Here is a 27,997-nt window from a genome sequence, read left to right on the forward strand (position 1 = left end):
ATTAATTTAGAACCATGTGGTATGGGTAAACAGTCTGAATTGACAGCAGGGTGAAAGTTGTCAGATGTGGTTTAATTGGATACAGACCAGGAATTGCTGGTACAGTTGGATAGATATAATTTTTGGTTCTCTACAATTGGAAATGCAAGAAAGAAGAGAGCAACACTTTTATGAAATAAAGATGAATCTTTCAACCAAACATACCAGTTATTAACATTTATTTTAATTCCAACGGGAGAAAGTAGTGCCATCAGTCACAGAGGGGCACCTATATATATACAGATTGAATGAATAACAACTCCTTTACCAACTTTCATGATTTCCAATGCTCCTTTGTACTTTTTGTATTTATTTGCTATCACTGCTCAGCATGGCCACCTGATTTCTCTCCACAGTGGACTTTGCCTTGCCACAAAAGAACGAGTCTCTGGTGGAAGCTTATCACAGGTGGAGGGCATGGGCCGATGCAAAGGTCTGTTGTGATTATGCTCTCCACGTGGGTGTAACTTGGTGGAGCCACAAGGTGGGTATTAGTGAACTTTTTAACATTCATAATGCATACACAAATGTGACTTAATCCTGGGACGATGGATTCTTTAGTGATGCTAATATCCAGAGGTGGGCACCATTAACTAAAAATTAGACTTTATCAATCGTTAATCCATTGACCAAAAAGTTAACTTTGTTAATTGTTACTCCATTAATTTGAGAAGAATGTGACAGAAGTTACTCTTAATCTATCTCGCCACTGGCAGTAGCTATGATACTAAAAGACTCTCCACTGGTTTGCTGGCGTGCTTTCTTGGGAGATAATGGTGAAAATGAGCTTGACAAAGTGCAGTTACTCAAATCTAAGGAGACCCAAGCCTTGCTTTCCCACATAAAGAACCTGACTTCACTCATCTCAAACTGTATGAACTTGGCGGTATATGGTCTTTTCACGTGCTGTTTGAGATTGTTCAGACTTGACGTGTACCATTAATTAGAACAGACCTGGGTGGGCACACCTTGCAACTAAAAATCAACTTCTCTTCCTTGAGAAAGAAGTAGTCCTCCAATTGGGTTTTAAATAAGACATGTTTTACAAAGCTTGGTAACATGCAAAAATGGCTGAAATTGAGATATGTATGTATAATGATAAAAACCATATTGTTGGTATACCTTCATTTTCTGATTTGAATATCTGTTGTAATTATTGTTTGCTAATAGTGACCATTGCCCAACTCGTACCTTAACAGGTAGAATCAGACAGACTAATTGCATTTCTTTGTTTTTAATTTGAATATTGTCACTTGAGTAATAAGTTAGATAAAAAACTGGTCTGTGAGGTAAAAAAAAAAGTATATATATATATAATATCAGTGCGGTACAAACGCTTATCAGTCAAACAGAAAACAATTATATAGGCAGAAAAATGAAATCATTACAGAGTGATAGACCCCAAGGCTAGAGACGGCAGAGGACTCGTATTTTATTTTGGTCTGAAGTTTTTGGACAAGGAAAGGGAGCATATACACTACGACCGGAGATAATAGTCCATGATGAATTTTTACCATATCTCAATAACTACTACGTTGATTTAGATGAAAATTTACATGGCATTAGATTACACTATCAGTAGCCTTTCATTAAAATTTGAAGTCAATATCTTTGTTAGTTTTTTAATAATCCAATTTTTTTGTTTTTCAGGTGAACAGAGATAATAGTCCTGTTAAAAGGATTTATGTATTTTCGTTAATTATAAGGATAAATATACAAAGTAAAGCAAAATAACAATTTTAAACAACCCATACCATAAGTATACAACATAACAATCAATTACAAGAATGAAATATTAAATATACATCTCATAAATTTATTATTAGTATTTGATATATGATCCATTTTGTCTGATGACCTCAAATATGCGATTGGTAGTTGAATCAGTCAGTTTTGTGATAGTGGCGGGTGGTACTGTTCTAGCAGCTTCTTTTATTGCTTCCCACAGTGAATCCTTAGACGTATATTGCTTGCCATTTAAGTAGATCTTCTTTTTTATGATACTCCACAAGTTTTCAATCGGATTTAAATCCGGAGAACAGGCTGGCCACTTCATCAAAGTGTCTCCATTAAATCCCATGGAGGAGAGCATTTCCGTTGTTCTCTTGGCAGCATGTGCTGGTGCATTATCATGCATAAAAATGACTTTTGTGAGCTTTGATAATGGGAGTTCATCCAGCCAGTCTGAGAGGACATTTTCAATAGTCACAGTATGTTGTTGCAGTAATTTTCACACCTTCTGGCACTTTAAATGGGCCAATCATAGTGTCTCCCATGATACCTGCCCAAAACATTACTCCTCCACCCCCTTGTTGACGCCGCAAACGCATGTGAGCTGGGTTATCATTAAATATCCAACCTTTGCTCCATCCATCAGGCCCGTCTAACGTGGCTCGGCACTCATCTGTAAATAATATATTCTTAACATCGGTTTTCATGTGTTTCCTCGCCCATTCTAGCCTAGCTTTTTTATGTTTCGGTGCCAATGGAGGCCTACATGTAGGTTTATTATATTTAGCAAGTTGAGACAATATCTTATTTCGGGTTGTTTTGGAGACATCTTGAATTCCAGCATCTGCAAACAAGGTTTTACTTGTAGCTCCAGGGTTTTTCTTTACGCATCGCTTAAGATGAGAGATGTCACGCAATGTAACAGACTTGAACTTCCCTTTATCACTGCGCACTTTCCTAAATTTGGGATTTTGTAAAAATCTACGAATTGTCTTTATATGTCGACCTAGTTTCTTGGCTACTTCACCAGCTGACTCTCCTTGCGCTATTTCCTTTATAATTTTGTTTCTCTCACACTCTGTAAGATCTTTCCCACGCCCCATTCTTTAATATTCAATAGGAGGACTATTATCTCTGTTCACCTGAAAAACAAAAAAATTGGATTATTAAAAAACTAACAAAGATATTGACTTCAAATTTTAATGAAAGGTTACTGATAGTGTAATCTAATGCCATGTACATTTTCATCTAAATCGACGTAGTAGTTATTGAGATATGGTAAAAATTCATCACGGACTATTATCTCCGGTTGTAGTGTATGTGCACAAATGCAAACCACAATATAACAAGCATGCAGCTGGGCAAAACTTCCACTGCCCTCCTATTAGCATAGCCACTGTACATCAGACTTAGTGTATATACTGTTGGTGAGCTTATATCAGTGAAAAGGAAATGTCGTGTGTTCTAACAGATGTATCTTTATACTCTTCATTTATTCATTTTCAAAAGCACTGATTTTTGCTTTTTTCACACTAAAATAATATATATTTTGTTGGAAAGTGTTACAATGGCTTGTTCAATGTTATTGTCACATTCTCAAGAGAATCTGTACTAAAATTCTGAAGATAAAGGAAAGTTTATGTATGAAGTTAACAGACTATTAATGGAAGTTACCAATTTAACAGAAGTTGATTAGTCCATTAATGGTTTTCAAAGTTAACTCAAAAGTTAATCCATTAATAGAATATTTTTTGTTAATTAACCATTAACAGATTAAGAGACTGGTGCCCAGCTCTGTTAATATCTAAATGCAAAACTGCTTATGTAATACCTTGAACATCATTGTAAGACTTCTGGATGATATTTCTTGATATAATGATGAGCCCCATCTGAATGACTTTTTCAGGTACGTGAAGAAATGGAAGAATTAACACTGAGTCATGGAATCAACTCGTTCAAGATGTTCATGGCCTACAAAGATGTTTGGCAACTAGACGATGGTGATCTCCTGGAATCATTTAAAAGATGCAAGGAACTTGGGGCTCTTGCTCAGGTTCATGCTGAGCATGGAGATGCCATCAAAGAGGTAGTGTCATCAATGAGGTATAGTGTAACTAATGAGGAAAGAGTTTAATGTTGACATGCATAAATAAAAAGAAGCAGAAAAGAAAAGAAAAAATATCCTCTTCCAGAATTGTAGAAAACTACTTGACATGGGTATAACTGGCCCAGAAGGTCATGAACTGAGTCGTCCAGAGGAGGTGGAAGCTGAGGCTACAAACAGAGCATGCGTCTTGGCTAATCAGGTACAAAAGTGGTTTGCAGTCAGATTCACCTGCAACATTTACTGGTGTGAGCCTGCTGTATTGCTCTAACTGAAAAAAAAAAAAAAATTAAACCACATTCCCTGTACTGTATTTTTTTTTTAAACCAAAGTTTCAGTTGGGTGAAAAAAAAATTAAGGTTTTATTGTTCACTTGTTTTACAAGTTATTGATGCATCAATAATTTTTTTTCCAAAGTTATAAGAGTGAAGAATTCACTTTTCTGAGTTAGTTAAAAGACTGCAGAATTCACAGCCCATGCTGGAACTTTCAAAACTATTTTGAAGTTTTATTTTGATGTTTTGATTAGCATTGCTTTTTTGTTGGTTTTCCCTCCCTAATTTCTTTTAGATTTTATTTGCAAATTCAATTAACTTTTGTTGAAACATGCCTACTATCTTGTTTTATTTATCATTCTTGTCTGTATTAGCTGAGTATGCACTGCATTTAATTATTTCAGTCAGTTATCACTGTTTTAGAATTTTTTTATTTTTATTAGCATCCCTACCCCCACCCCTACATTTTTCCTGTATGTACATTTGTGTGTGTATGTATATATAGGTGGGGTGTCCACTATACGTAGTGCACGTAATGTCGAAGTCGGCAGCTGAAATTGTGGCTGATAATCGTCGCAAGGGCCACATTGTTTTTGGAGAGCCTATTGCAGCATCCCTTGGTACTGATGGTACTCACTACTGGCACAAGTGTTGGAGGCACGCTGCAGGCCACGTCATGAGTCCACCTCTTCGTCCTGACCCTTCCACCCCAAACTTCCTCATGGACCTCCTGGCTAAGTACGTCAGCTAAAAATTTGGTTGTCCATGCGTGTGTTTGAGTAAATGAGTACCCTCTATTTCTGCTTCCTTCATGATTTGGTGCTTTGCTTTTCGTTTCTTTTAGAAAATTCCTCTATTTGCATGCTACTTTCCTTTTTTTTTTTTTTTTTTTTACTCTTCTCAACAAAGTGGTGGGGATGAAATGCTGCCACTATGTTACTATGTGTTATAGAAGGCAACTAAATAGAATAGTGAAAGGATTAGGAATAACTTTCTAAGTTTCTCCAACAGATTAAAAACAAATGAGGATGTGAGAGGAATATTCCAACCAAAACCTTGTAATTGAGTCTTTGAATATGTGGATGTAAAAAATGTAACCAAAGAGATTGGTTGTATATCTGTAGGAAGAAAGGTGGATGTGTTAGCATTGAGGGAAACTAATCTGAAAGGAAAATGTGTGCTTAAATTTGGACATGTGATAGGTATGGTGTTTAGAGTGGAAGAAAGAGAAGAGAAGAAAGAAATTACTCAGTCAGTGACTGATGAGATTTTGCCTAACACTGACACGTCCATCTTTGTTCTCATAAGCATACAACCAATCTTTCCTTCAACTCACATCCATACCACATATATGCACATTCAATGACCAAATTGCTGTTGTATCTCTGACCTGGGCAGGGCAGTAGACAGGGATGACCTTTCATCCATAAAAGAGTTAAGATAAGAGGGAAACAGTGGGTGGAGGGTGGGAGTGGGTGTGTACCTTGGCTGGCTGCTTCCCTTTTAAGTGGGAAGAAGTCTTTGGTATATAGATAGATAAAATGACCAAATTAGGTTTTAATTAGTGTCCTCCCACACCCTCTTATAATTTAACTTTTTGTAGAGGAGACATTAGGTCTACAAAGTGGGATATTCACAGTCCCCTCACTCAGTCCCATTTAGTTGCCTTCTATGATGTGCATAGGAACATGGTGGCTGCATTTTTCTCCCCAGCACATCAGAGAGGGAAGAGTTAATCAAGAGATGTGGTTAAGAACATGTTGAAGGGGATGGGATAAGGGAAAGATGGCAGCAATACAAAAGCATCACATCATTCCTATATGAGCAGAAATTTTACTCAAACATAAAGGAATGATGTGGCTCTGGGCCATAGGGGCATCCCAAAAAGTCCCTCAAGTACCAACTGCACATCAGCATGCAGGCAGTACTCAGTATGGGTATATTTTTACATATGTACAGTGTAGTATTTTAACAAGTTTTGTGAACTGATTACTGATGTTCTTCTTCATAACCAACAGCAAAAATCAGTCATGACACTAATTACTGTAATACTTGATAAACTTGATTATTAATCAATTAGAACTTCACTCTGGAACAAGGCTGTGGTTCTCTCGCTTTCTCAGTACTCCTTTCCTTTAATATCTGCTCTTGTCTTTACCTTCATCGTGTGTATGTGTGCATATAACTCCAGGTGAGCTGCCCTCTTTACGTGTGCAAAGTGATGAGCAAAGCAGCAGTTGATGTATTGGGGCAGAAGCGAAGGAATGGACATGCAGTGTATGGGGAAACTATAGCTGCAGCTTTGGGAACAGATGGCAGCCATTACTACAACAGCTGCTGGCAACATGCAGCAGGTCATGTTATGTCGCCACCTCTTCGCAAGGACCCGGAAACACCAAGTGTACTAATGGATATGTTAAATATGTAAGATAAGGCCTAAAGATATACACCCTCCCCTTGTATCTGTACATATACATTTTTTTTTAATTGGTAGTTTTTGAAATAATGTACTGTAGTTAGTTTTAAGTGTGTTCCAATTTTATTATTACTGCAATGGTGTTATGTACAGATTTGAAAACAGAAAGAGCTAATAAATGTACATACAAGTCATAATCCTGAAAGTTGAGACCGTAAATCTAATTTTGAAAAATAAAGACTCCCCTATTGTGATAGCTCAATAAATACATTTGTATCAAGCCAGTGGAGTATATAACTGAGAATCCTGCAGGATTATTATAGTATTTCGGGACTTAAACCTGTAAGTACACATTACTTTTAGAGAGATTTTTGACAAATCATCCTCTTGTTTCAGTGGTGATCTACAAGCAACTGGTACCGATAACTGCACATTCTCTGCTCCACAAAAAGCATTAGGCAAAGATGACTTTACCAAGATCCCTAATGGAGTAAATGGCGTAGAAGATCGTATGTCAGTCATCTGGGAAAAGGGTGTTGCCTCTGGCAAAATGGACCCATGCCGATTTGTTGCAACTACCTCTACTAATGCTGCAAAAATCTTCAACATTTATCCCAAAAAGGTATTAAATTATAATAGTATATTGTCAGGTGAAGAAAGATTTAGTCGTTTATAAAATATTGATAAATTATCAGTCTTCCCCTTGCCCTTGTTCTCTTGCAAGACCAGTTCCCAGTAATCCAGCTATGACCACAGATTCAGTGAAGGGATTTTGTTGTCTGGAAGTTGAGTGTATGGCAATTTAGTAATAAATGCTCTGTGCTGGTTGTGATAAGTGCTATGAGGTGGTTGTATCTGGTATTTTTTTTAGACCACCTTGAAGTGGTGTTCAAAATTCTTAATCTTTATAATTTTCACATAAGCAATACAGAATCAGTAAGACTTGTCTAAAGTAAAGTAATGACCTTGATTTTATTCATAAGGATTACAGCAATATTGAACCTAAATGTTGTCCATCAACAGGGTCGTATTGCTGCTGGTTCTGATGCCGATCTGGTGGTATGGAACCCACATCAAACCCGTGTTATCTCTGCCAAGACCCATCACCATGCAGTTGACTTCAATATCTTTGAAGTAAGCAAGATAGAAATAAAGTTGTATGTATATAAAATGTAAAAGTAATATGTACATCTTAACCTTTTCAGAAACAAATACAAGTCCTAGATATTGAAAATAATTTATATGAAATGTGTTATATTGTATGATATTGTTGAGTGGTAGAATGAAGAGGTGGTAGTGGTAGAAAAGAAACCTGCTTCCCTGCCACCACAGCTCTCATCTCCTTATTCCATCATTCACTACTATTCTCTCTAATCCCACCGATTCTCCTCATCCCACACACAATCTTTGCACATTATAAGACTTCTTCTTGTAAACAAGTAAGGAATAGTCATCACGCCCTGTCCTCATCTCATCACTCCTGTCCTCATCTCATCACTCCTGTCCTTACCTCTTCTCTGCCCATGACATTTGACTTCTGAGGCCTCCCAAGGGAATAACTTGTGGAGCTCCAGGATGACTAACCAGTGCTAGGGTCTACTGCATGACCATCATACAAAGCCTTCTTCAGGAAGCATACATGCAATGCCAGCATTGGCCTGCCATGGCTGGCTTGCACCTCTACTGGCCACATGACTCATAACACTGGATTCATTGAGGAACGCCTACCTTCTGTCTTCATAAGTCACCGGCGTCAGAACATTTTGCCTCCAACTTCCCTCGCCTCACACTTGACCTTACGGCAATTAGCACAGATCATGATCTGCCCATGTACATAAAGGATGGACCAATGCCCGAAGATTCAGATAACCTCAGAGAAGCATACAGGAGCATAGCTCACTGCTTCTTGCTTTCTTGCCCCCCCCCCCTTTTCTCTCTCTCTCTCCCTCTCCCTTGCAAGCAGATCGCTGGAAACAGGACTTGAAACACAGTCGTCACCTCCCTTGCCGTCTTGTTCACCCCCCCCCCCTCCAACTGGTGCCCAACATTTCATTGCTAAATAAAACCAACTCTATCTCCCAGAGTTTGCCTTCAACCAGCCTGACTGTCCAATGTGGGGCAGACTACCAGCCTAACATTTGATAGCCCAATGTGGGACATAGACAACCAGCCTAACACACACATATTCTACTCACCCTTTCTGCCCTTTCTTTCGCTACATTCCATGCATCTTTTTTTCCTGGTATTCATTCTCGTTCCCTTTCTCAGCCAGCCTCCCTTCTCTTTTCCCCACCTCACGTCCACTCCCTTTCTCCCTTCCATCAGATGATCCAACCTCGGTCTTGTCTAGAACTCTTCCAACCATTCTTCTGGACACCATGACATACTCCATCCATTGTTCTCATGGCAACACATTCACCTATTGCCCTAACCTATGCATACTTGTGTACATTTTAAGTTTTTGCTATAATTTCTCTTTCAATACATCCAACATTGTCTTTCCACTTCCATTGCTTCTTGGGAACCTGGTAACTGGTACCTTCCAAGAACAGCTGTGTGGGTCATTGAAATTATTATTTAGTGATTTATATATATTTTTATTACAATTTTTTTCCCCAATGCAGGGCATGGAAGTACATGGCATTCCTGAATATGTTGTATGTGGTGGCCGAGTAGTTGTTGAACAAGGTGAAGTAAAGGCAGTAGCAGGTTCTGGTAAATTTGTGCCCACACCTGTATACTCCCCTCATGTGTATGCCCGTGTGAAGGAAAGAGACAATGCCAGTGCACCTACAAAGGTGAGTAGTGATATGCACACCTGTATTTTAATGTGCCTCATTCTCGTTAATGTGGATTAGCATACTCGTTACAAGCCAGAAGGCTAAAATATTTTAGTAGATATACATTTATGTATTATCAAGGATGAATGTCATGTTACGGACAGGAATACCTCACTATACAACCAAGATATGTTCCCAGTTGACTGGTCACAATGCAAAAATTTGTATATCAAGGTGGGTTTTACATGTAAATAATAGTGGGGGTTGTGTTCATGGACTCTATCAACCCCCTCCCACTCAATTTTTGCCTCCTGGGGCTTTCACATACACCCAACATTCGTTTTACCTACTTTATAGCACACGGTCGTATAGTGAGGTTTTCCTGTTTTAACAGCTTTACTACTTGTAATAACTTCTGATACAGTCCGTCACATTTATGAATACATTTGTTGCCTCGTAGGTGGATAGGCCCCCATATGATGGTCCAGTGGCACAACCCAATGGCACTAGTCACCGAGGATCTGCACATGAGTCGCCCTTCACAGCTACCAAGGAAACTTTCTACACTCGAGGTCCGACTCGAAGTGGTGGGCTCAACCTCCACGACTCCAGCTTCCATGTTTCTGGTTAGCCTGCAGCCAACTAACACCTGTTGAGCCTTTGGGGAGTTTGACATCACATGCCACAATCACCATTTTTTCTTTTTCTTTATTATTATTTTTTTTTTCCACCCTTGCATGTCTTAGCGACCTCACAGCACACCTGCAAGTATATACTTCAGACAATGCTATTTTTAGTGAATTACGTCTAACTAGATATCTGCACCATAATCGTCACTATGGTGAGTGCAGTTTTCAGGTGATTTTTGATGTAACAGGTTACTCACTGATCACATATATAACCATCGCTTAACTTCAGAGAGGACATATCATGGTTTCAGTTTTGGTTTTGTTCTATCCTCTTTTCTTACCTACTTCCTCATATTCCTATTTGGTGTAGGCATAATGTCAGACTCGTTTGAGGCTCAGAGCTTAAAACCCTGCATGATGACTGCTTGTTAAGTAAGGTATTGTGATCAAGTCAAGCAGGCATTAGTTTAAATATAAGCAAATATGAAGATCAACGAATTATATATATATTTTTTTTTCTCCAAAATTGGTTTCCATTTGGAGTAACAAGCAGTTTTCTGAGCAGTTCATCATCCACTCTACCCCTAGAGTAGTATTGTTACATTCTTGAACCATGTTGTGAGAGATGATATGACTAAATGGGGTTCTGTGGAGACTTGCTTCCCTAAAATGGAGACCAGTAATTACCTATCCTATTATCTATCTATCAGTGCAAACATATCAAAGGAAAAACCGATCCGAATAATATTTTCAGAAAATGTGTTCTAAGCTTATATAAAGAAAAATCATGTACTAGTGAACAAAAAATAGTAATCATCAATGAAGCTACAGAAATTATACTGCTTATTAGTAATAGCCACACCTTAATTTAATGTAGGGAAAAAATTACCTTTGATGAAACAAAATGACATGTCATTGGGAGTACATTACATATATCCTTCAAATTAACCCCACGTGGAGAATAATTTCCCTCCAAAAAAATGGTTAAACTGCCATGATCTCCACTCTAGTGGTGGTTATGAGTCTTGATCCACCTCTCCATCTGGTATCTTAACTATGTTGCTACTGGTGTACAAAAGCCCTTACCACAAAACCTCCTGGGGTTACCGTAGGTCGCCAGAAGGGAGACGAGGAGTCCCAGCGGAGCAGAATCAAGATTGTCTTTTCCAAGGAAGGCAAATCTCTGCCAGGAATTTTCTGGTGACTTGACTGAACACTCCTGTCAGTGTATATTGGAATGTGTTTTGTAACAGACGTTAGAAACTTCTTTGCAGCTATTTATTTGCTTGCAAAGATCCTACTGTTGTTCTTAGTCATTGGAATAGCTTAGAAACTGTAATGCAGCTTTTAATATTTACTTTATGAACTTGTTTCTCTTGAAAAATGTTTTAATGCAGGCAACTCGAACTCTGAGCTTGAGAATACTTCCTTTCTTGATTTGCTGTATAGAGAAGACATGGAAAAAAAATACAGTACTTCAAAGCTTTATGCAAGTTGAGTTTGTGCAGATACTTGTGGCAATTCCAATGATATGCATATGCTAAAGAGACCTAAGTACACGTCTATATGCTATTACGGGATCTAAAGCTTCCCTCTTTCCTTTCATCTTACCCTTTTGTTTTGTTTATAATCCTTCTGCATGCTAAGTGTTGGAGTTTTTTTAATTTTCGTTTTACTAACCTTTATTGCTTTCCTAAACCCGTTTCTTTCTTTTTCACTTTTTATTTGAGTTCCCATCACCTTTACTTTTACTACCATTTATGGCTGCAGAGCTTCCCATTCTTAGTTTTGTGTAAATAAAATGAAAATATAAAAATACAACCTCATGAAGAGGTTTGGTTTTCAGTAACGAAGTAACCTGATCATGAAATAGCACAGATTCTTCGCACTTTTTAACTGAAATAATTTTATTTTTTATTTTTTTTCTGAAGCCACACATTTTTTTTAGCTCAAGATATAGCACTCATATGGCCTCACTCTGAATATGACACACTTCTTAAAAAATATCTTAGGTCTTTCACTTTTAAAACTAATGGAAACAATAAGAGTCGTGCTATGAATTAATTTGGCTGCTGCCTTTCCTACAGGTGCCCAGGCAGATGACAAATCACCCAAACGCCCCTCCGTCAAAGTGCACAATCCACCAGGTGGCAAGGCATCTGGCAGTTTTTGGTGAAGATCAGTCTCAACATTTGAAGAAAGGGCTAACATAGCAACATTGAGATCACATATGTAAAAAATGATCTTGATTCATCTATTCTCATTATGCTGCTACTTGTGATGTTGCATAAAAAGGATTTACAGCAAAACAGTTTTAATTAGGTTGATGCAGTGGCCATCTGTGTACAACTTGTTCCAGTTCCTTATTTCACATAAGAACACTGCATTATCAGCATTGCTTTAAGAATATAAACATGTCTGTCTGCTTAATTGAAGTTTTAGGTATTAGACTAAGTTTTGCTCAGGCACTTTACATTAAGTTGTGGAAAAGTAAATTCCAGGCCATAGTGTGTCTTTTGTGTGGGCTGTGAGCCTCAGTTCCTCAGTTACTGCTGAGGTGCAGCTTTTGCCGATTCACTGCCAGGATAATGATCATTGCAATGTAGTCTGTGCCTCTGTTAACAACTTGGCAATTCTTTGCACTGCTTCTGTGCACCCCAGTGCTGGTGAGGGTAAGCGTTATGCACATTCATACATTTATAATTCAAAAGAAAAAAATTTACCTCACCTTTGAACAAGTGTCAATGCCACAAAAGCAGATTGATATAATTGGTGATTTATTTAATATTATATGGATCTTATTACAGACTGCTGAATTATTTCCTATGCATTGCAGAATATTCTAGATAAAAATTTCTACTGAAGTCAGGAACTGGCATTCCTTAAAGTATGAAGTCCCTTACTCTTCCATGTATTCTAGGTAGAGGACAGTAAAGCTTAAATAATGACTGTGTGTGTGTCTTTTACCTACTGAAACCAGTTATGTTGTGTACAAAATATATGGAGGCAAATCAAACCAAAATTAGAAGAAAGTTTTGAATTCTTACAAGTGCATATGTTTGAGGAAAATCAAACTTAAAAATGTGAGAGGCGGTAAAAATGAATTACTATACTGTGTACATGTTCAGTAAGAATTACCATATCCTGTAGGATACGTGACACTTCCCTTGAATACCTAGCTCTGAAGATGGTAACCTGTTGAAGCATGGTATCATTTTCTATCAACCTGCTGGTTGAGCAGGTTATGGCATTGTTACTTGCGGCGAAGGTCGTGATGGTGGTTTTGAATCCACTGGTGAAGTTGAACCAAGGGCATGGTTCATTAAATTCCACACGACAAAGTCCTCTGTAAGGGGCACCGTCCTAGCCTCCTGATAGGGGGGAGTTTGTGATGGTAAACTATATCATAAATATTCAAAGTAGATTTGTGGAAAAGGTAAGGATGGGAAGGTATTATGGGACATGGGGCAGTGACATGGGATAGGGGGAAGATTGCTGATGGCAGCTAAAAGATTTTGAGTAGTGCTTGTGTTAAGCTAGGAAGAGGAGAGAGTGAATGGTTTGAAGTGAATGTAGGGTTGTGTAATGTCACCATGACTGTTCACTGTATACATGGATAAGGTGGCATAAGTTAAGGAGAATGGAGGGACATGTGAGGTAAGCCAGTGGCTAGGTCTGAGGCTGCTAGTGGTGGAATTTGGGATTTCTCCCCATCTCCTTTTATGCAGGGGGGGACGGAGAGGGAGGGGGTCGCCGATTTAATGAAGCGGCCTTGCTGTGGATGTGCTGTGTCTTGTGACACTGCTTCTGACTCAGGGCAGTGGACAAGATGCAGGGATGACCCATCATCCAGGAGGTGCCAAGATAAGAGGGAGGGTGGAGGGGAGTGGGGTGTATTAGGGATGGAATGGGTGGGAATGGTCTTTATGCCTTTGTTTTTTTGGCTACCTCCCTTGTAAGGGGGAAAAAGCCTTTGGTATATGTATGTACATGTAAGCACAATTAAGGTGATGAAATTGTACAAGGGGAGAGGGTGGCAGCGAGTTAGAGATAAGTTTTATAAGAGAGAGTCTGAAGGAAGAGGAGAGTGTTATGTATTTAGCAGGGAGTGGAGGTAAATTACAGAATAAATGAAACAAGTTCTCCTGGAAAGAATATAGTATCCTGAGAAATGGTTATATGGGAATGAACACAAAAAGGGGATTGCACAATGGGCTAATTGTGCCTTTGACACTGTATAGGGCAGAAACTTTGAATTTAAGGGAGGCAGAAAGGGAAAGTTTAAAAGGGTTTGAGATGGTGTTTAAGTATAGCAGGGGCTACAAAGATTGATAGAGTAAGAAATGAGGTGAGCAGCAATGGAAAGAGCTGGCAGGCCAAGCTGATCAAAGAAAACTTGGTCTTGGGAAAGAATGGGTGAAGAAATACTAAAGAAAATAAATGTGAAAGGCAGAGATGGATAGAATAAACTTGAGAAGACTGGATATGAAGGGGGTTGTAGGTACAAGATGTATGTCTGTTGAGCTGAGAAGGGAGAGGGCATGAGATTATAATTGGAGAACAATGACAAATTAATAAATGGACACAACCCAAAGGGATTTCTTCTTATCTGCTCTGTAAAATATTGGGTGGATGAGGGGAGGGATTGCTATGTAATGAAGCAGTGGGGTTAAACCAGCTTGGCTACTGGGCCTTGCTGTGCCTTGCTGCATTACTTATGACTTGGGCAGAGTACAGGGATGGCCTTTCTTCCATAAAGTGTCGAAATAAAGGGAGAACAATGGGTGAAGGGTGGTTGGTCTTGGCTGGCAACTTCCTATTAATAGGGGAAATGGCCTTTTGAGAAGTGTATGTAAATATTTGCCCCTGTGCAGGGGTGTTCGTTATATAGTTACATGAAAGTAGTGATTTTGAGGATTCGGTACAAGGTGTTGACATTACTTGTGGTGAAGGACAAGGGGATGGCCGTTCAAACCCTCCCGCCAGTGAAGTTGAACCAAGGGCATGGTTCATTAAATTCCACACTACAAAGTCCTCTGTAAAGGGCACCATCCTAAGTTTGTGACCTTAAGACATATCATTACTTTAGGGACTGTTTTGGGGTGCCCCTATGGGCCAGAGTCACACATTTGATCTATATTAGGGTAAAATCTCTACTTGTAAAGGAATGAGACACTTTTGTACTACTGCTGGCTCTCCTTCCTTCTGGTTACGGTGGAGGGGATTTTTCTCCTTTGCTGCTGACCGGTCTGGCACAAGCCTGACCTCTTTGTTAATGCTGGCAAGCGGGTTTACACCTAAGACAAATAAACATGTTTCCCAAGTCATGTAATTCTCTGCTTTTAGAGTTGTGCTTGGAAGAAAAGAGATATACAGTACACACATACTCACTAGCTCAGCAGGAGTTGCTCATCGCCTTTCACTCAAGCTCTCTCAGCCAACACCCATAATTCTTCGCCGGCTGGTCGTGGGGGAGGGTGTGCCTGACCTCTCCTGTCAACCGCCCGGCACACGCCTAACCTCTTCGCTGATGCTGGTGAGCGGGTTTACACTTTTGACAAATGCACATGTTTCCCAAGTCATGTAATTCTCTGCTTTCAGAGTTGTGCTTGGAAGAAAAGAGAAACACAAATCAACACTCGCCTGCCTGCCCCCCTCGCACTGCCATTGGATCCACTCTCTTGACTACGCTTTGGATATCTCTCATTGCTTCACCTGGGGTTAATCAGGAATGCTCTGACTCACTTGGGGTTAATCAGAAACGCTCTGCCTCACCTGGAATTAATCAGGAATATTCTGCCTCTCCTGGGGTTAATCAGGAATGCTCTGGTTTACCTGGGGTTAATCAGGAACGCTATGGTTCACCTGGGATTAATCAGGAACACTCTGCCTCACCTAGGGTTAATCAGGAATGCTCTGCCTCACCTGGGGTTAATCAGGAACGCTCTGACTCACCTGGGGTTAATCAGGAACACACTGCCTCACCTGGGGTTAATCAGGAATGCTCTGCCTCACCTGGGGTTAATCAGGAACGCTCTGCCTCACCTGGGGTTAATCAGGAATGCTCTGCCTCACCTGGGGTTAATCAGGAACACTCTGCCTCACCTGGGGTTAATCAGGAATGCTCTGGTTCACCTGGGGTTAATCAGGAACGCTCTGCCTCACCTGGGGTTAATCAGGAACGCTCTGCCTCACCTGGGGTTAATCAGGAACGCTCTGCCTCACCTGGGGTTAATCAGGAACGCTCTGCCTCACCTGGGGTTAATCAGGAACACTATGCCTCACCTGGGGTTAATCAGGAACGCACTTTGCCTTGCTTGGGGTTAATCAGCAATGCCACATGCGGAAAGGGAACCCTACTCACTTCTCATAAGATACATACACACACCTCTCACGAACATAATCATGCCCTATGCACAAACATCTACGCGTACTTTTTTTTTTTTTTTTTACTAAAATTCGCTTCCTTTCTAACTTTCTCTTACACGACATCTTCTCATTTCAGTTTACCTCTCACTTAAGATTTTTCCATTTTTCAACCATTACTACTATGCCTCTTACCATTTTCTCAACTTTTGGTCGCTGTCCAAGTTCCCTGCCAATTTCTCCCAAGCCACCACCATCAATCGCCCCTTAGTTTATTGCCCATGCAAAAAGCGCTTATTGGCAATAGCCCTCTTTTATACACCACTATCTTTTCATTTTCTTACAGACATTCTTCCCCTCCCACATATACCGATCCCGTGCGAGCGGGTGGTCTGTCCTAGGCAGCCCATAGCCCATAGAACCAGCTTCTTCACCAGCAACAGCAACAACTCGTCTAGTAGCTCCGAGACCTTCTCTCTCTTAGCATCGGATCGATGATCTACAAGCTCCAAGACCTTCTCTCTCCTAACACCGGATCAAGGACTTCCAGCTCCAGACTTCAGGTTCGCCACATTCTCGCCTGATTCAACCAATAAAGAGAAAAGACACTGCTTTGATTTCATTCCATGGTTACCCTCCATACTAGAATACTACACCGTCATAGTAACGGTATGGACAATTGGGCACCTTATGGATATATAGGGCTTCACCGAATATAATGAATAAGGTGACACCAGAGAAATATCTTACCAGGAACCAATTGGCAGGGAGGTGAGATTACTGCCAAAACCCCTTCATAGCAACCATGAATAGTACAACCAAAACAAAACCGGGTGTTCCTGTTGGACCATTGTCTCCGAAAGGTCCAACTGCATTGCCTCGCGTGCTTACAGGCAGTGTGCCACCGAACGTGAGTAAGCACTGTCCCAGCAGATCCAAGTCTTGGACATTAAACAACATATGAAGAAAATGAAGATCTATACTTACAACGTAAGAACTTTCTCAGAAGACCACAGGCTGGAGAGTTTAATAAAAGAACTAGACAACATCAAATGGGATATCGTAGGACTGAACGAAGTCCGAAGGGTAGAAGAAAACCTGATACAATTACAAGATGGTCACCACCTGTTCTACTATAGAGGTAAGGACAAAGAAAGATCTAAGACGATGAAATGGATCAAGAAAAAAGTAAGTAAATGCTAAAGTGGGGAAAGAGATGAGTTGTGGATTGGAAAATTTGGAGTAGGTGAAAGAAATGACAGAGGCGAGATGTTAGTCAAATTTGCAGAGAACTACAACATGAGGATAATGAACACTTTTTTCCAAAAGCGTGTAGGTCGTAAATGAAGTTGGAGAAGTCCAAATGGAACAACAAAGAACAAGTAGACTTCATATTAGGAGATAAGAGCAAGAGCGTTAGTAATGTTACAGTCATAAATAAAGTCAACATTGGTAATGACTATAGAATGGTAGGTTGCACAGCTAAAACCAATGTCAGGACCGAGAGAAATATACTACAGTATTTTTAAGAGAGAAAATAAGCTTTGCAAAGATTAAGGATAATAATAAGAAAATTCAGTTAGAAATTAAAAATAGATTTGAAGCTCTAAGAACTAACGAGGACACCGTCGGATATATGGATATGAATTTAGTGAATTTCATCAGGGAATCGGCAGAGAGAGTAGGAAGTACAAAATGTATTAGAGAAAACAAATACTATAAAGCTACTAACGACCTAATTTAAAGAAGGACCATGCAGATTAAAAGCAGGAGAGACGAAATAGAAAGAGTAGAACTAAACAAGCTTATCAACAAAAGGCAGAGATTAGAGAAAAGGAAGAGAAACATGGATGAAATAGAGGAAACTATTCGGAAAGGTAAAAGTATTAAAGGGACCGAGTGCAGATTTGATTTAGGAAGACAGCAAATGATATGTTTGAAAGATAGATATGGAGAAACCATTAAATACAGAGACAGAATGATAAAAAGAGTAGAAGAATTTTACCAAGAGGTTTACTCGTCGAAGACCGTAGTTGAGTCAATAAATTCATTTGTAGACATTAGTAGTGTACCAGATATTACAAAGGAAGAAGTAGAATTTGCTCTAAAAAATATGGAACGAGGAAAAGTACCTGGGGAAGATGATATATCGATAGATCTGTTGAAAGACGCAGGGGAAAAAGTTCATATTAAATTAGCACAGTTGTACACCCAGTGCTTACTCTACGTCAAGAAAGCGTTCCCGAATCGTGGTGCAATGCTATAGTGATTTCGCTTCATAAAAAAAGGAAACTAGAAGGACCTTAGTAACTATCGACTGATTAGCTTGCTATCAAATGTATATAAAGTATTCTCCAAAATTATTACAAATAGACTAAATCAAGTTTTAGATGGAAACCAACCGAGAGAACAGGCAGGCTATATGGGCGGATATTCGACTCTAGACCATTTGCTGGCGATGAGCCAACTAATCGAGAAAACGACAGAATACAACATTCCTCTCTGTTTAGTTTTTGTAGATTACGAGAATGCCTTTGTCTCGGTAGAACAAATAGCAATATTAAACTCGCTACGCAAGCAGGGTACAAACGATCAAATCGTATAAGGGTTTTATAAAAGATTTATGCGAAAGGTACCGCTATAATTCGACTACATAAAGATACAGAAAAGATCAAGATCGAGAAAGGAGTACGGCAAGGTGATACAATTTCACCCAAATTATTTATAGCTTGCTTGGAAGTGTGCCGTTACGAGCAGTAACGGGGCTTTTTTTTTTATAATTCTATGTATCTCCATTTTTTACATATATTTTCTCTTAAGCCCGTTTCCCCCTGGAAGTGGTATCAGTTTCGTTTTCTGTAATGTTTTATTGTTAAGTGTTTTCGAACAGAGACCATTTCTGTTCATATTTCCATATTTTGTAAGTTGTCTGCAAGCTGTGCTGCAGGATAACGTCCCATTATTTGTACGATGTTTGCCTTTAATTCAAAATAAGATTGGGTTGTGTGAAGACCTGTTGCCGTTTGTGACGTCACGACTCACAACTAGGCCTTCAGTTTGGGTCTATTATTTTAAACGTTAAATGTAGTTGAGAGAGCTTATGGGAGGGTCTTGTTTGAAAGGCTTAGGAGAGAAACAGAGGGAGTAATTGGTGAGGAACAGTGTGGGCTTAAGACAGGTAGGGATTACGTGGATCGTATTTTTGTGGTAAGATAGACATGTGAGAAAGGTTGAGGAAAAGGTAAGGATGTTTTTTGGGGGGCCTCTATGGATTTGGAAAAGGCTTATGACAGGGTAGACAGAAATACACTGTGGGAGGTATTGCAAATGTATGGGATAGGAGGAAAACTTTTAAGAGCAGTCAAGATTTTTTACGAGAGTAGTAGAGCTTGTGTTAGAATCAGAAATGGAGAGAGTGAGTGGTTTGAGGTAAAGGTGGGACTTCGTCAGGGATGTGTTATGTCACTTTGGTTGATCAATTTATACGTGGAAAGGAAGAATGTGGCAGGAGACTGGAGGTAAGTGTTAAGGGAGAGAGACTAGAGGAAATTAATAATTTTATATGCTTGGGTGCGAATGTGGCGGGAAAGAGAAGAGTGGAGGTAGACTGTAGATTGAGAGAAGGAAGTAAATGCCTTGGCGAATTAAAAAGTGTAATGAGAAATAGACATTTGGGAATGGGTGCTAACTGGAGAGTGTATGAAGGAGTGATTGTGTTGACAGAACTGCATGGAGCAGAAACATGGGACATAAGAGAGGAGATTGAATGTGTTTGAGATGAGGTGACTGAGAAGTATGACAGGGAATATTAGGCTGGATAGAACGAGAAACGAGGTGAGGAAGAGAACTGGGTTGGAAAGGGAGTTGGGAGATAGAGATGATGAAAGAGTATTGGGATGGTTTGGACACATGGAAAGAATAAGTAAAGAAATATTAGTAAAAGAGGTGTGGAAGGCAGAGGAGTGAACATGAGGGGGCGGCCAAGGATGAGATGGATGGATGGGGGTAGAAGGGGCATTGGAAAAGAGGGGGGTGTCTGTTGAGGAAGGGCGGGAGAGGACAGAAGATAGGGGTGAATGGAGAATGGTTGTGTATGGATGATATTGTGATGCATGGCGGGGAGTGGGTGTGAGATGGCGGGTGAGGGAGTATGTGTGAAACATAAATTGACGCAGCCCGAAGGGATTTCTTCCCGTCTTCTCCGTATATGTGTGAGAGGGGGGGGGGGTCCCGATTTAATGAAGCGGCCTTGCTGTGGAAGTGCTGTGTCTTGCAACACTGCTTCTGACCCAGAGGAGTGGGCGAGATGCAGAGATGACCCGTCATCCAGGAGGAGCCATGATAAGAGGGAGGGAAGAGGTTGGATGGGAGTGGAGTATGTTAGGGATGGAATGGATGGGAGCGGATTCTATGCGTTTGTTTATTGGCTAACTTCATTATAAGGGGAAAAACCTTTGGCATATGTATGTATGCATTTTAAATGTGATATTTTTCTTAGTGAATTGTTCTTATTACCAAATGAATAAAAAAACGCACGAAATAATTTTATTTTGATGGTAAAAAATAGAATTAATTACTTTTTACATTTCTAAGACTTCAAGGACTTCTCAGCACTGGATCTGAACAATACAAAAATATATGACTTTTAAATTTTTTAGAAACTGTACAAAGCTTGTAGGTGAGTCAATCAAATGAGTCCGCCCTTCCGCCCCTAGTGGTCTGTTTGTTTACATGTGACGTCAAGCCTTGTTTGGGATTGGAAGTACTTGATGAGGTCGGTTAGTTATCGTGTCTGTATATTGTACAGGCAGGCCAAGCACGTGTGCCTCATACATAAATTCGTGAGTGCAATGAACTTGTAGTAAGGCAGCAAAATACATGCGTAGTATGTCCGCATTTGACATAAGTTACACTTTAATGTCCGTTTGAACTTTGACGTTTCGTAGTGTATGTGACATTTTGATGTTAGACAGACTCAAAAGCAATTCTTATGATCTATATAATCAGCTAGCTCTATATCAATACAAAATGAAATATGAATCGGGTAAATTACAGTACATCAACATAGTATGATATATCTTTTTCATGCGGGAATTAAGAACATAACCGAACGGGCCTGCGACGCGAACTTAGTGATTATTATTAATTATATCATTATTGTTCTGTCTAATTTCGTACAATCATATTTCCTGCGTACAACGACCCTGATGATCTTGGGATGCTAATTACATACCCCATAGGAGGGTAGGCTAGACAAGGCTAATTTATTAGACTTCTGTTTGTTTGTCTTCCACAATAGATAAAAACATGGTATCTCGAAGATGTCTGATGGCAAAGTTAGTGCTTTAGTATCATTTTTAGCATTTTTTTTTGTAATTTATCTCTGCCATTAATATTGTATATTATGATATATCATCATTTACAAAATGTTTAATTTTCTATTACTATAATGTTAAGGTGTGTACTTTAGATATATTGCTAGCTCATCATTTTGAGTATGTGAAACCCCATAACATAAGCACTACAAATTAATAGTAATGCCAGTTCTTTTTTTTTCAATTAAGAATGGGTCATCTCTCCATTTACCCATAGATGGGTTCTATTCCAGTATCACTTAAACCCATTTTTCACTCCTTACATTTGAAAAATCTCTTTTTTTTTCTGTGTAATTGTCACATTTGGTTAGGTTAGGTTAGGTTATATTAGGTTAGGAACTATTGGACAGCATAAGTTTCATGTTAAATACCTGTACTTGCGTGATTGTGAAATTTTACGTAGGGTATGTGGGAAAATTCCATAATCACACAACCATGGATATTTAACATGAAATTGAAGTTGTCTAATAGCTCCTAACCTAACTTAACCTAGGAGCTTGATTTAATGAATCTATTTTGTGGAAGCCCAATTTAATGGAAGTTCGAAATCAATATCTTATAAAGTTTGTATTGGTGAACATGATTCCATTAAACCGAGCATATTCTGTTATTTAGTGTCAAAACAAATTAAGGAAGAGCACCGAGGCCCATCGTGGGTGATATTTAGAGGGAAGACTTGATATAAAGGAAAATTCTGTTCAATAGACATTAATAATGAACACCAAATTTAGCAGAAATTTTTATTGTGAGCAAACAGTGGAGGTAGCCACAGCCAGTACAGGGCAGAGCACTCAGTTAAGTTGACTTTCCCTGCCCCTCCCAATGTGTAAAATAGATGTGTATGTAACAGATGTATATGGTGATTGTTTTAACTTTGCTGTCTTGAGGTGGCTTTCATATGTTCCAGTTCCTTTGTTGATTGGTCCACGCTAAGCAGGTCAATCCTGAGTTAATTGATATCAAATGAATATACACACACACATACACAAGAGATGGAAAAAGAAATAGAAGTGCATAGAATGTGACTATACTCTAAAAAAAGAAATAGACCTCTAAAAATTAAACTAAGGTCACAAATGATAGCAGAAGTATTAACAAAAACAGCAAAGTTGGCAAAAAGTGAAAACTACAAAAATATATGGATAAAAAAGGAAATGAGCAATGAGGAAAAAAAGAGAGAAAAGACACTAAAAACAAAGCTAATGAAAAAAAGAGAGAAGAACAGAGACTGAAAAGGGTGAGTTTTTTTGAAGAGTGCTGGACTTGAAGCTGAGAAAATGGTGTATATATATATATATATATATATATAAAGGAAACACAGGAAACAGAAAACAAGGAGGAAAAAATAAAGTAACATTTGCCAACATAAATGGTCTGATTCTAGGATTAAATGAATTAAATGATTATCTGGTGGAAGATTATTTAGAGAAAAAAAAAGTGAATGAGTTTATGGATCAAGGATTAGTGGAACCTAGTACTAGTCCTTGGGCTTCACCAGCTGTGTTAGTACCAAAACCTGGATGTGAGTGGAGACTGTGTTGATAACAGAGAGGTGAATGCAGTCACAAAAATGAACCTTTACCCTCTCCCCAAAATAGATGATCTTATTGAGGAAGTTGCTGCTGTAAAGTTTTTATCAAAGATAGATTTGAAGAAGGTATATCAGATCCTTCATACAAGCAGAGCTACCGAGATATCTGCTTTTATTACCTCACAAGGGCTTTTTCAGTAGAAAGTAACCCCATTTGGAATGAAAAATAGTGGAGCATCTTTTCAGCGTCTTGTAAATTGGCTAGTTAAGGGATTACCAGGTGTTAGACCATACTCAGATGACATAGTTGTGTTCGCTGATACATGGAATGATCACATGAATAGATTGAAAAGTTTACTTGACAGGCTAAAACAAGCCCAACTTCTGTAAACCTGAGGAAGAGTGCCTTTGGGAAGAGCACTATTGAATATCTAGGACATCCAGTCAGACAGAATTGCATCGCACCATTAAGCCAGGGTGAAAGATATCATGGAATACAAAGTCCAGAAGACAAAGCAAGGTATCAGAAGATTCATGGGCATGCTTGGATTCTTTCGGAGGTACTGTCCATACCTTGCAGAGGTAGCTGCTCCTTTAACCTGCATGCTCTCTTATAATAATTTCAGGCAAGATGAAGGCGCTGATGCATCCATTGAGGAATGTGAAAAGCTTCTCTTGGACCATCCTGTCTTGATAGCTCCAAATTATAGTATGACCTTTTATCTTTTTTGTGATGCCAGTCATGTAGCAATAAGTGCTATGCTTGCTCAGGAAAAGAATGTCATGAGGCCCATCTCATTTGTGTCTCAAATCCTCAAGGAATACCAAAAGTGGTATTCTACTACTGAAAAGGAGGCCCTTAGCCTCATATCAGCTTTGAAGAAATTTCAGATTTTTCTTGATAAAAAGGTAGTCATTCTTAATGACCATAAGCCCCTAAAATATATGTGGGAAAACAAAAAGTGATAGATTAGCCAGATAGGCATTAGCACTCCAGGGATATGATTTAAGTATTGAACACATCCCAGGAAAACAAAATGTGGTAGCTGACACAAAATGTTCGAGCCTTGCATCACAGGCTTAAACATTTTTATTTGAGGAAGGGGGATGTGTCATGCTATTTCATGATGTGTCATAATATTTCATGATGTGTCATGGTGTCTCATGTGCCCCAATATGACACAAAGATGTGTAAGTGTAGCACAGTAGCTTATGTAATTTGTTTTAGTCTGCATATCCATGCAAGGTTATATAACCTTGTAACTACCCTTACTAGCTATCTTATGGTGCCAATACATAACTTGATGTTGAATCTGACCACTGCTAGGTTATCTTGTTAGATAATGAGATATAGGACTATAATAATAGTTTACTTCTGATAAATTTACCAGTTACAGGATATTGCTGCATAGTACAGCAGAGTACACAAATGGAACAATTTGCAGTGAGAGGTCAAAGGGGGATACAACAACAATGGCATAGGAAAGTAGGGCCATCACAAATCATGCTAAATTCTTAACAAGATTCAGATAGCAAATGATAAATTGTAAACCTTTACACAAAAATAAAGTAGGATTGTGTGAAGCCAGGTAAATAGGAATATAGACTAGGCCTATTGATGTAGCAAAATGGCACCTGCCATTGGCACTTGTATGTGCCCCACACATAAAGAGGGTTGCATGTTGTGCCAACACATTTGTACCCTCGTTCAAACTCCATCATATCTATTAAGTTCACTGTACATATCTTTTATGTTAGTAAAGTAGCTATATTTTGAATTTCACCTTTATTTCATATCCAATGTAAGAAAGAAAATCTCCCAATTAAAGCCATAAAGCATGCTGGCAATTGGATTGATAGAACTGATCAAATTGTGGCCAGGTTTGATTCAGCAAATCAAAAACAACATGCCAGATTGTGACAGTACTTTTACTCATAACATGCATGGGTTTTCCACATGTAGAGCTATTGTAATTATGATATCAAAAAGACTGGGTCAAAACAACTGGTGATTAATTATTTGTGAATCCCAGACCTACACACCTAACTACCAATGACTCATTCACTGAGTGGGTGACCACATTGAGAAGGGCATGGAAAGTCAACTTGTTTGAGCACTCTGCCCTGTATTGGTTGTGGCTCCCTGCACTGCCTGCTCACAAACATTCAGCCATGGCCCTACAAAGTGTCTGTTTAGGTACAAAGAGACTCGAGTATGAAATGGTTTGTATACAAAACATTGACAATTCTATTATTACACAATCACAAAGAGGTTTCAATCTTATAATTGATATTTTTTCCAGAATGTGGGTACCTATCAACATTTCTTTGGAAGGGCTATCTCAAGAGTCATCTTAAATATCATGTAACAATCTGCACAGGAGAGAAGCCTTTCTAGTATGGTTTGTGTGATGCAGCTTTCTCAAGTAAGGGTGATCTTAAATGTCATGTGACAACCCACACATGAGAGAAGCCTTTCCAGTGTGTCCTGTGCAATTCTGCTTTCACACACAAAAAAAACAAGTACTCTCAAATATCACACGGTGATCCATACAGGAGAGAAACCACTCTAGTGCATGCAACTTTCTCACAAAAGTGTGGTCTCAAGTGTTGCATAATGACACACGCAGGAGAGAAGTCATTCCAGTGTGACCTGTGCAGTGGAACTTTCTCACAAAAGAGTTACTTCAAACGTCACATGATGATCCACACAGGTGAGAAGCCTTTCCAATGTGACCTGTGCAGTGCAGCTTTTTCACAAAAGACTCGCCTCAAATATCACATGATGACCCACACAGGAGAGAAGCCATTCCAGTGTGACCTGTGCAATGCAGCTTTCTCACATAAAAGTGGTCTCAAACATCATATGATGAAACATACAGGAGAGAAGCCTTTCCAATGTGACCTGTGCAGTGGAACTTTCTCACAAAAGAGTTATCTCAAATGTCACATGATGACCCACACAGGGGAGAAACCTTTCCAATGTGGCCTGTGCAATGCAGCTTTCTTACAAAAGAGCCACCTCAAATATCACATGATGACCCACACAGGAGAGAAGCCATTACAATGTGGCCTGTGTGATGCATCTTTCTCGCAACACCATGTTCTCAAACGTCATGTGATGACACACACAGGAGAGAAGCCTTTCCAGTGTGACCATTGTGGCTCTGCTTTTACAGTAAAAATGAATCTCAAACGTCACATGATGACTCACACAGGAGAGAAGCCATTTCAGTGTGACTTGTGTGATGCACCTTTTGCAAGCAAAAGGGATCTCAAACATCACATGATGACCCATACAGGAGAGAAGCCTTTCCAGTGTGACCTGTGCAGTTCTGCTTTCACAAGAAAAGGGAGTCTCAAAAATCACATGATAACCCACACAGGAGAGAAGCCATTCCACTGTGACCAGTGTAATGCAACTTACTCACGGAAGACTCACCTCAAACGTCACATGATGACCCACACAGAAGAGAAACCATTCCAATGTAACCTGTGTGATGCAGCTTTCTCAAGTAAGGGTGATCTTAAATGTCACATGATGAGCCACACAGGAGAGAAGACTTTCCAATGACTTGTGTAATGCAGCTTTCTCAGAAAAGAGTTGCCTCAAACATCACATGATGACTCACAGGAGAAAAGCCTTTCCAGTGTGACCTGCACTATGCAGCTTTCTCATGTTAGAATGACCTCGCATGGCTTATGATGACCCATGCTCAGGATATGTGTTTCCAGTGTAACCTGTATGATGCAGCTTACTCCCAAGAGTTGTCTCAAAGGTCACATGGTGACTCACACTAGATAGAGAATTCCTTTCAGTGTGATATGATGCAGCTTTCTCACAAGAGTTTCATCAAACTGCATATGATGACCCACACTGGAGAGAAGTCATTCCAATACAATCTGTGTGATGCAGGTTTCTCAAGAAAGAGTAGTCTCTAATGTCATTTGCTTACACTGAAGAGAAGCTTCATTTTAATTTCCATGTGCTTTATCCACTAGAGAGAAGCTTTTCCAGTGTGAGCTGTATGATGTAGCTTTCTCACACAAGGATGATCTCAAATATCATGATGAACCACACCAGTGAAGGTCTTTCTAGCAGTGTGAAACTATGTGGGAAGGTAGTTGTTAGATTCAAACTCAGAGGTAGATATACATTACAAAAGGCTTTTCTCCCTTACAAGGGAGGTAGCCAAAAAACAAAGGCATAAAATTCACTCCCACCCATTCCATACCCACATACTCCACTCCCATCCACCCCACTCCCTCTTGGCTCCTGGATGACTGGTCATCCCTGCATCTTAAAACAGTGTCACAAGACACAGCAAGGCCACTTCATTAAGTTGGTGACCCCCCCTCTTTGTCACCTCTTGCAGAAATGGAGAAGACAGGGAGAAATCCTTTCGGGCTGTGTCAATTTATTTTTCACATATACCCCCTCACCCCCATCCCCTACCTATTCCCTTTCATGAATCACAGCACAACCATTCTCCACCCCTATCTTCTGTCCTCTCCTGTCCTTCCTCAACAGATGTTTCCCTCTTTCCCATTGCCCCTTTTACCCCATCCATCCATTCTTTAACCCTATCCATCCTTGGTCGCCCTCTCATGTTCACTCCTACCTCTGCCTTCCACACCTCTTTTACTATTCTTTCTTCCCTTATTTTTCCCATGTGTCCAACCATCCCAATACTCTTTCATCAACCCTATCTCCCAACTCCCTTTCCACCCTGTTCTCCTCCTCACCTCAT

The 27,997-nt window shown here is 39.5% G+C and overlaps 2 protein-coding genes across 14 annotated transcripts in view; both read left to right on the top strand.

The window, feature by feature from the left end:
* The window catches only part of CRMP (Collapsin Response Mediator Protein), a 237,055-nt gene extending 224,132 nt beyond the window's left edge, over window positions 1-12,923 (top strand). For 6 of the 11 annotated variants that reach the window (XM_076185022.1, XM_076185076.1, XM_076185029.1 and 3 more), the window contains 10 exons: window positions 396-523; window positions 3,677-3,856; window positions 3,963-4,076; window positions 4,655-4,887; window positions 6,962-7,187; window positions 7,589-7,699; window positions 9,190-9,363; window positions 9,806-9,971; window positions 11,087-11,174; window positions 12,062-12,923. In XM_076185022.1, the coding sequence (XP_076041137.1) occupies window positions 396-523; window positions 3,677-3,856; window positions 3,963-4,076; window positions 4,655-4,887; window positions 6,962-7,187; window positions 7,589-7,699; window positions 9,190-9,363; window positions 9,806-9,971; window positions 11,087-11,174; window positions 12,062-12,077 (1,436 nt within the window). In that variant the 3' untranslated portion in view covers window positions 12,078-12,923. Of the gene's footprint in view, window positions 1-395; window positions 524-3,676; window positions 3,857-3,962; window positions 4,077-4,654; window positions 4,888-6,340; window positions 6,574-6,961; window positions 7,188-7,588; window positions 7,700-9,189; window positions 9,364-9,805; window positions 9,972-11,086; window positions 11,196-12,061 lie in introns of all 11 variants that reach the window. The other 5 variants (XM_076185038.1, XM_076185048.1, XM_076185057.1 and 2 more) reach the window with 5 other exon arrangements.
* Window positions 12,924-21,053: 8,130 nt separating this feature from the next.
* LOC143025445 (uncharacterized) lies at window positions 21,054-27,574 on the top strand. 3 transcript variants are annotated; one of them, XM_076185139.1, is made up of 2 exons: window positions 21,054-21,114; window positions 25,550-27,574. In XM_076185139.1, exon 2 carries the CDS (start codon window positions 25,864-25,866, stop codon window positions 26,818-26,820), a length of 957 nt encoding a protein of 318 aa, XP_076041254.1. In that variant the 5' UTR covers window positions 21,054-21,114; window positions 25,550-25,863; the 3' UTR covers window positions 26,821-27,574. The 3 variants fall into 3 exon arrangements, with proteins under 3 accessions (XP_076041254.1, XP_076041235.1, XP_076041245.1); XM_076185120.1 differs by having other exon boundaries at window positions 21,085-21,181; XM_076185130.1 differs by lacking the exon at window positions 21,054-21,114 and adding an exon at window positions 25,291-25,443.
* The last annotated feature ends 423 nt before the right edge of the window (window positions 27,575-27,997 follow it).

This window comes from Oratosquilla oratoria, chromosome 1 (assembly GCF_046742065.1).
Source record: "Oratosquilla oratoria isolate Oo_2021 chromosome 1, ASM4674206v1, whole genome shotgun sequence".
NCBI classification, from domain to species: Eukaryota; Metazoa; Arthropoda; class Malacostraca; order Stomatopoda; family Squillidae; genus Oratosquilla; species Oratosquilla oratoria.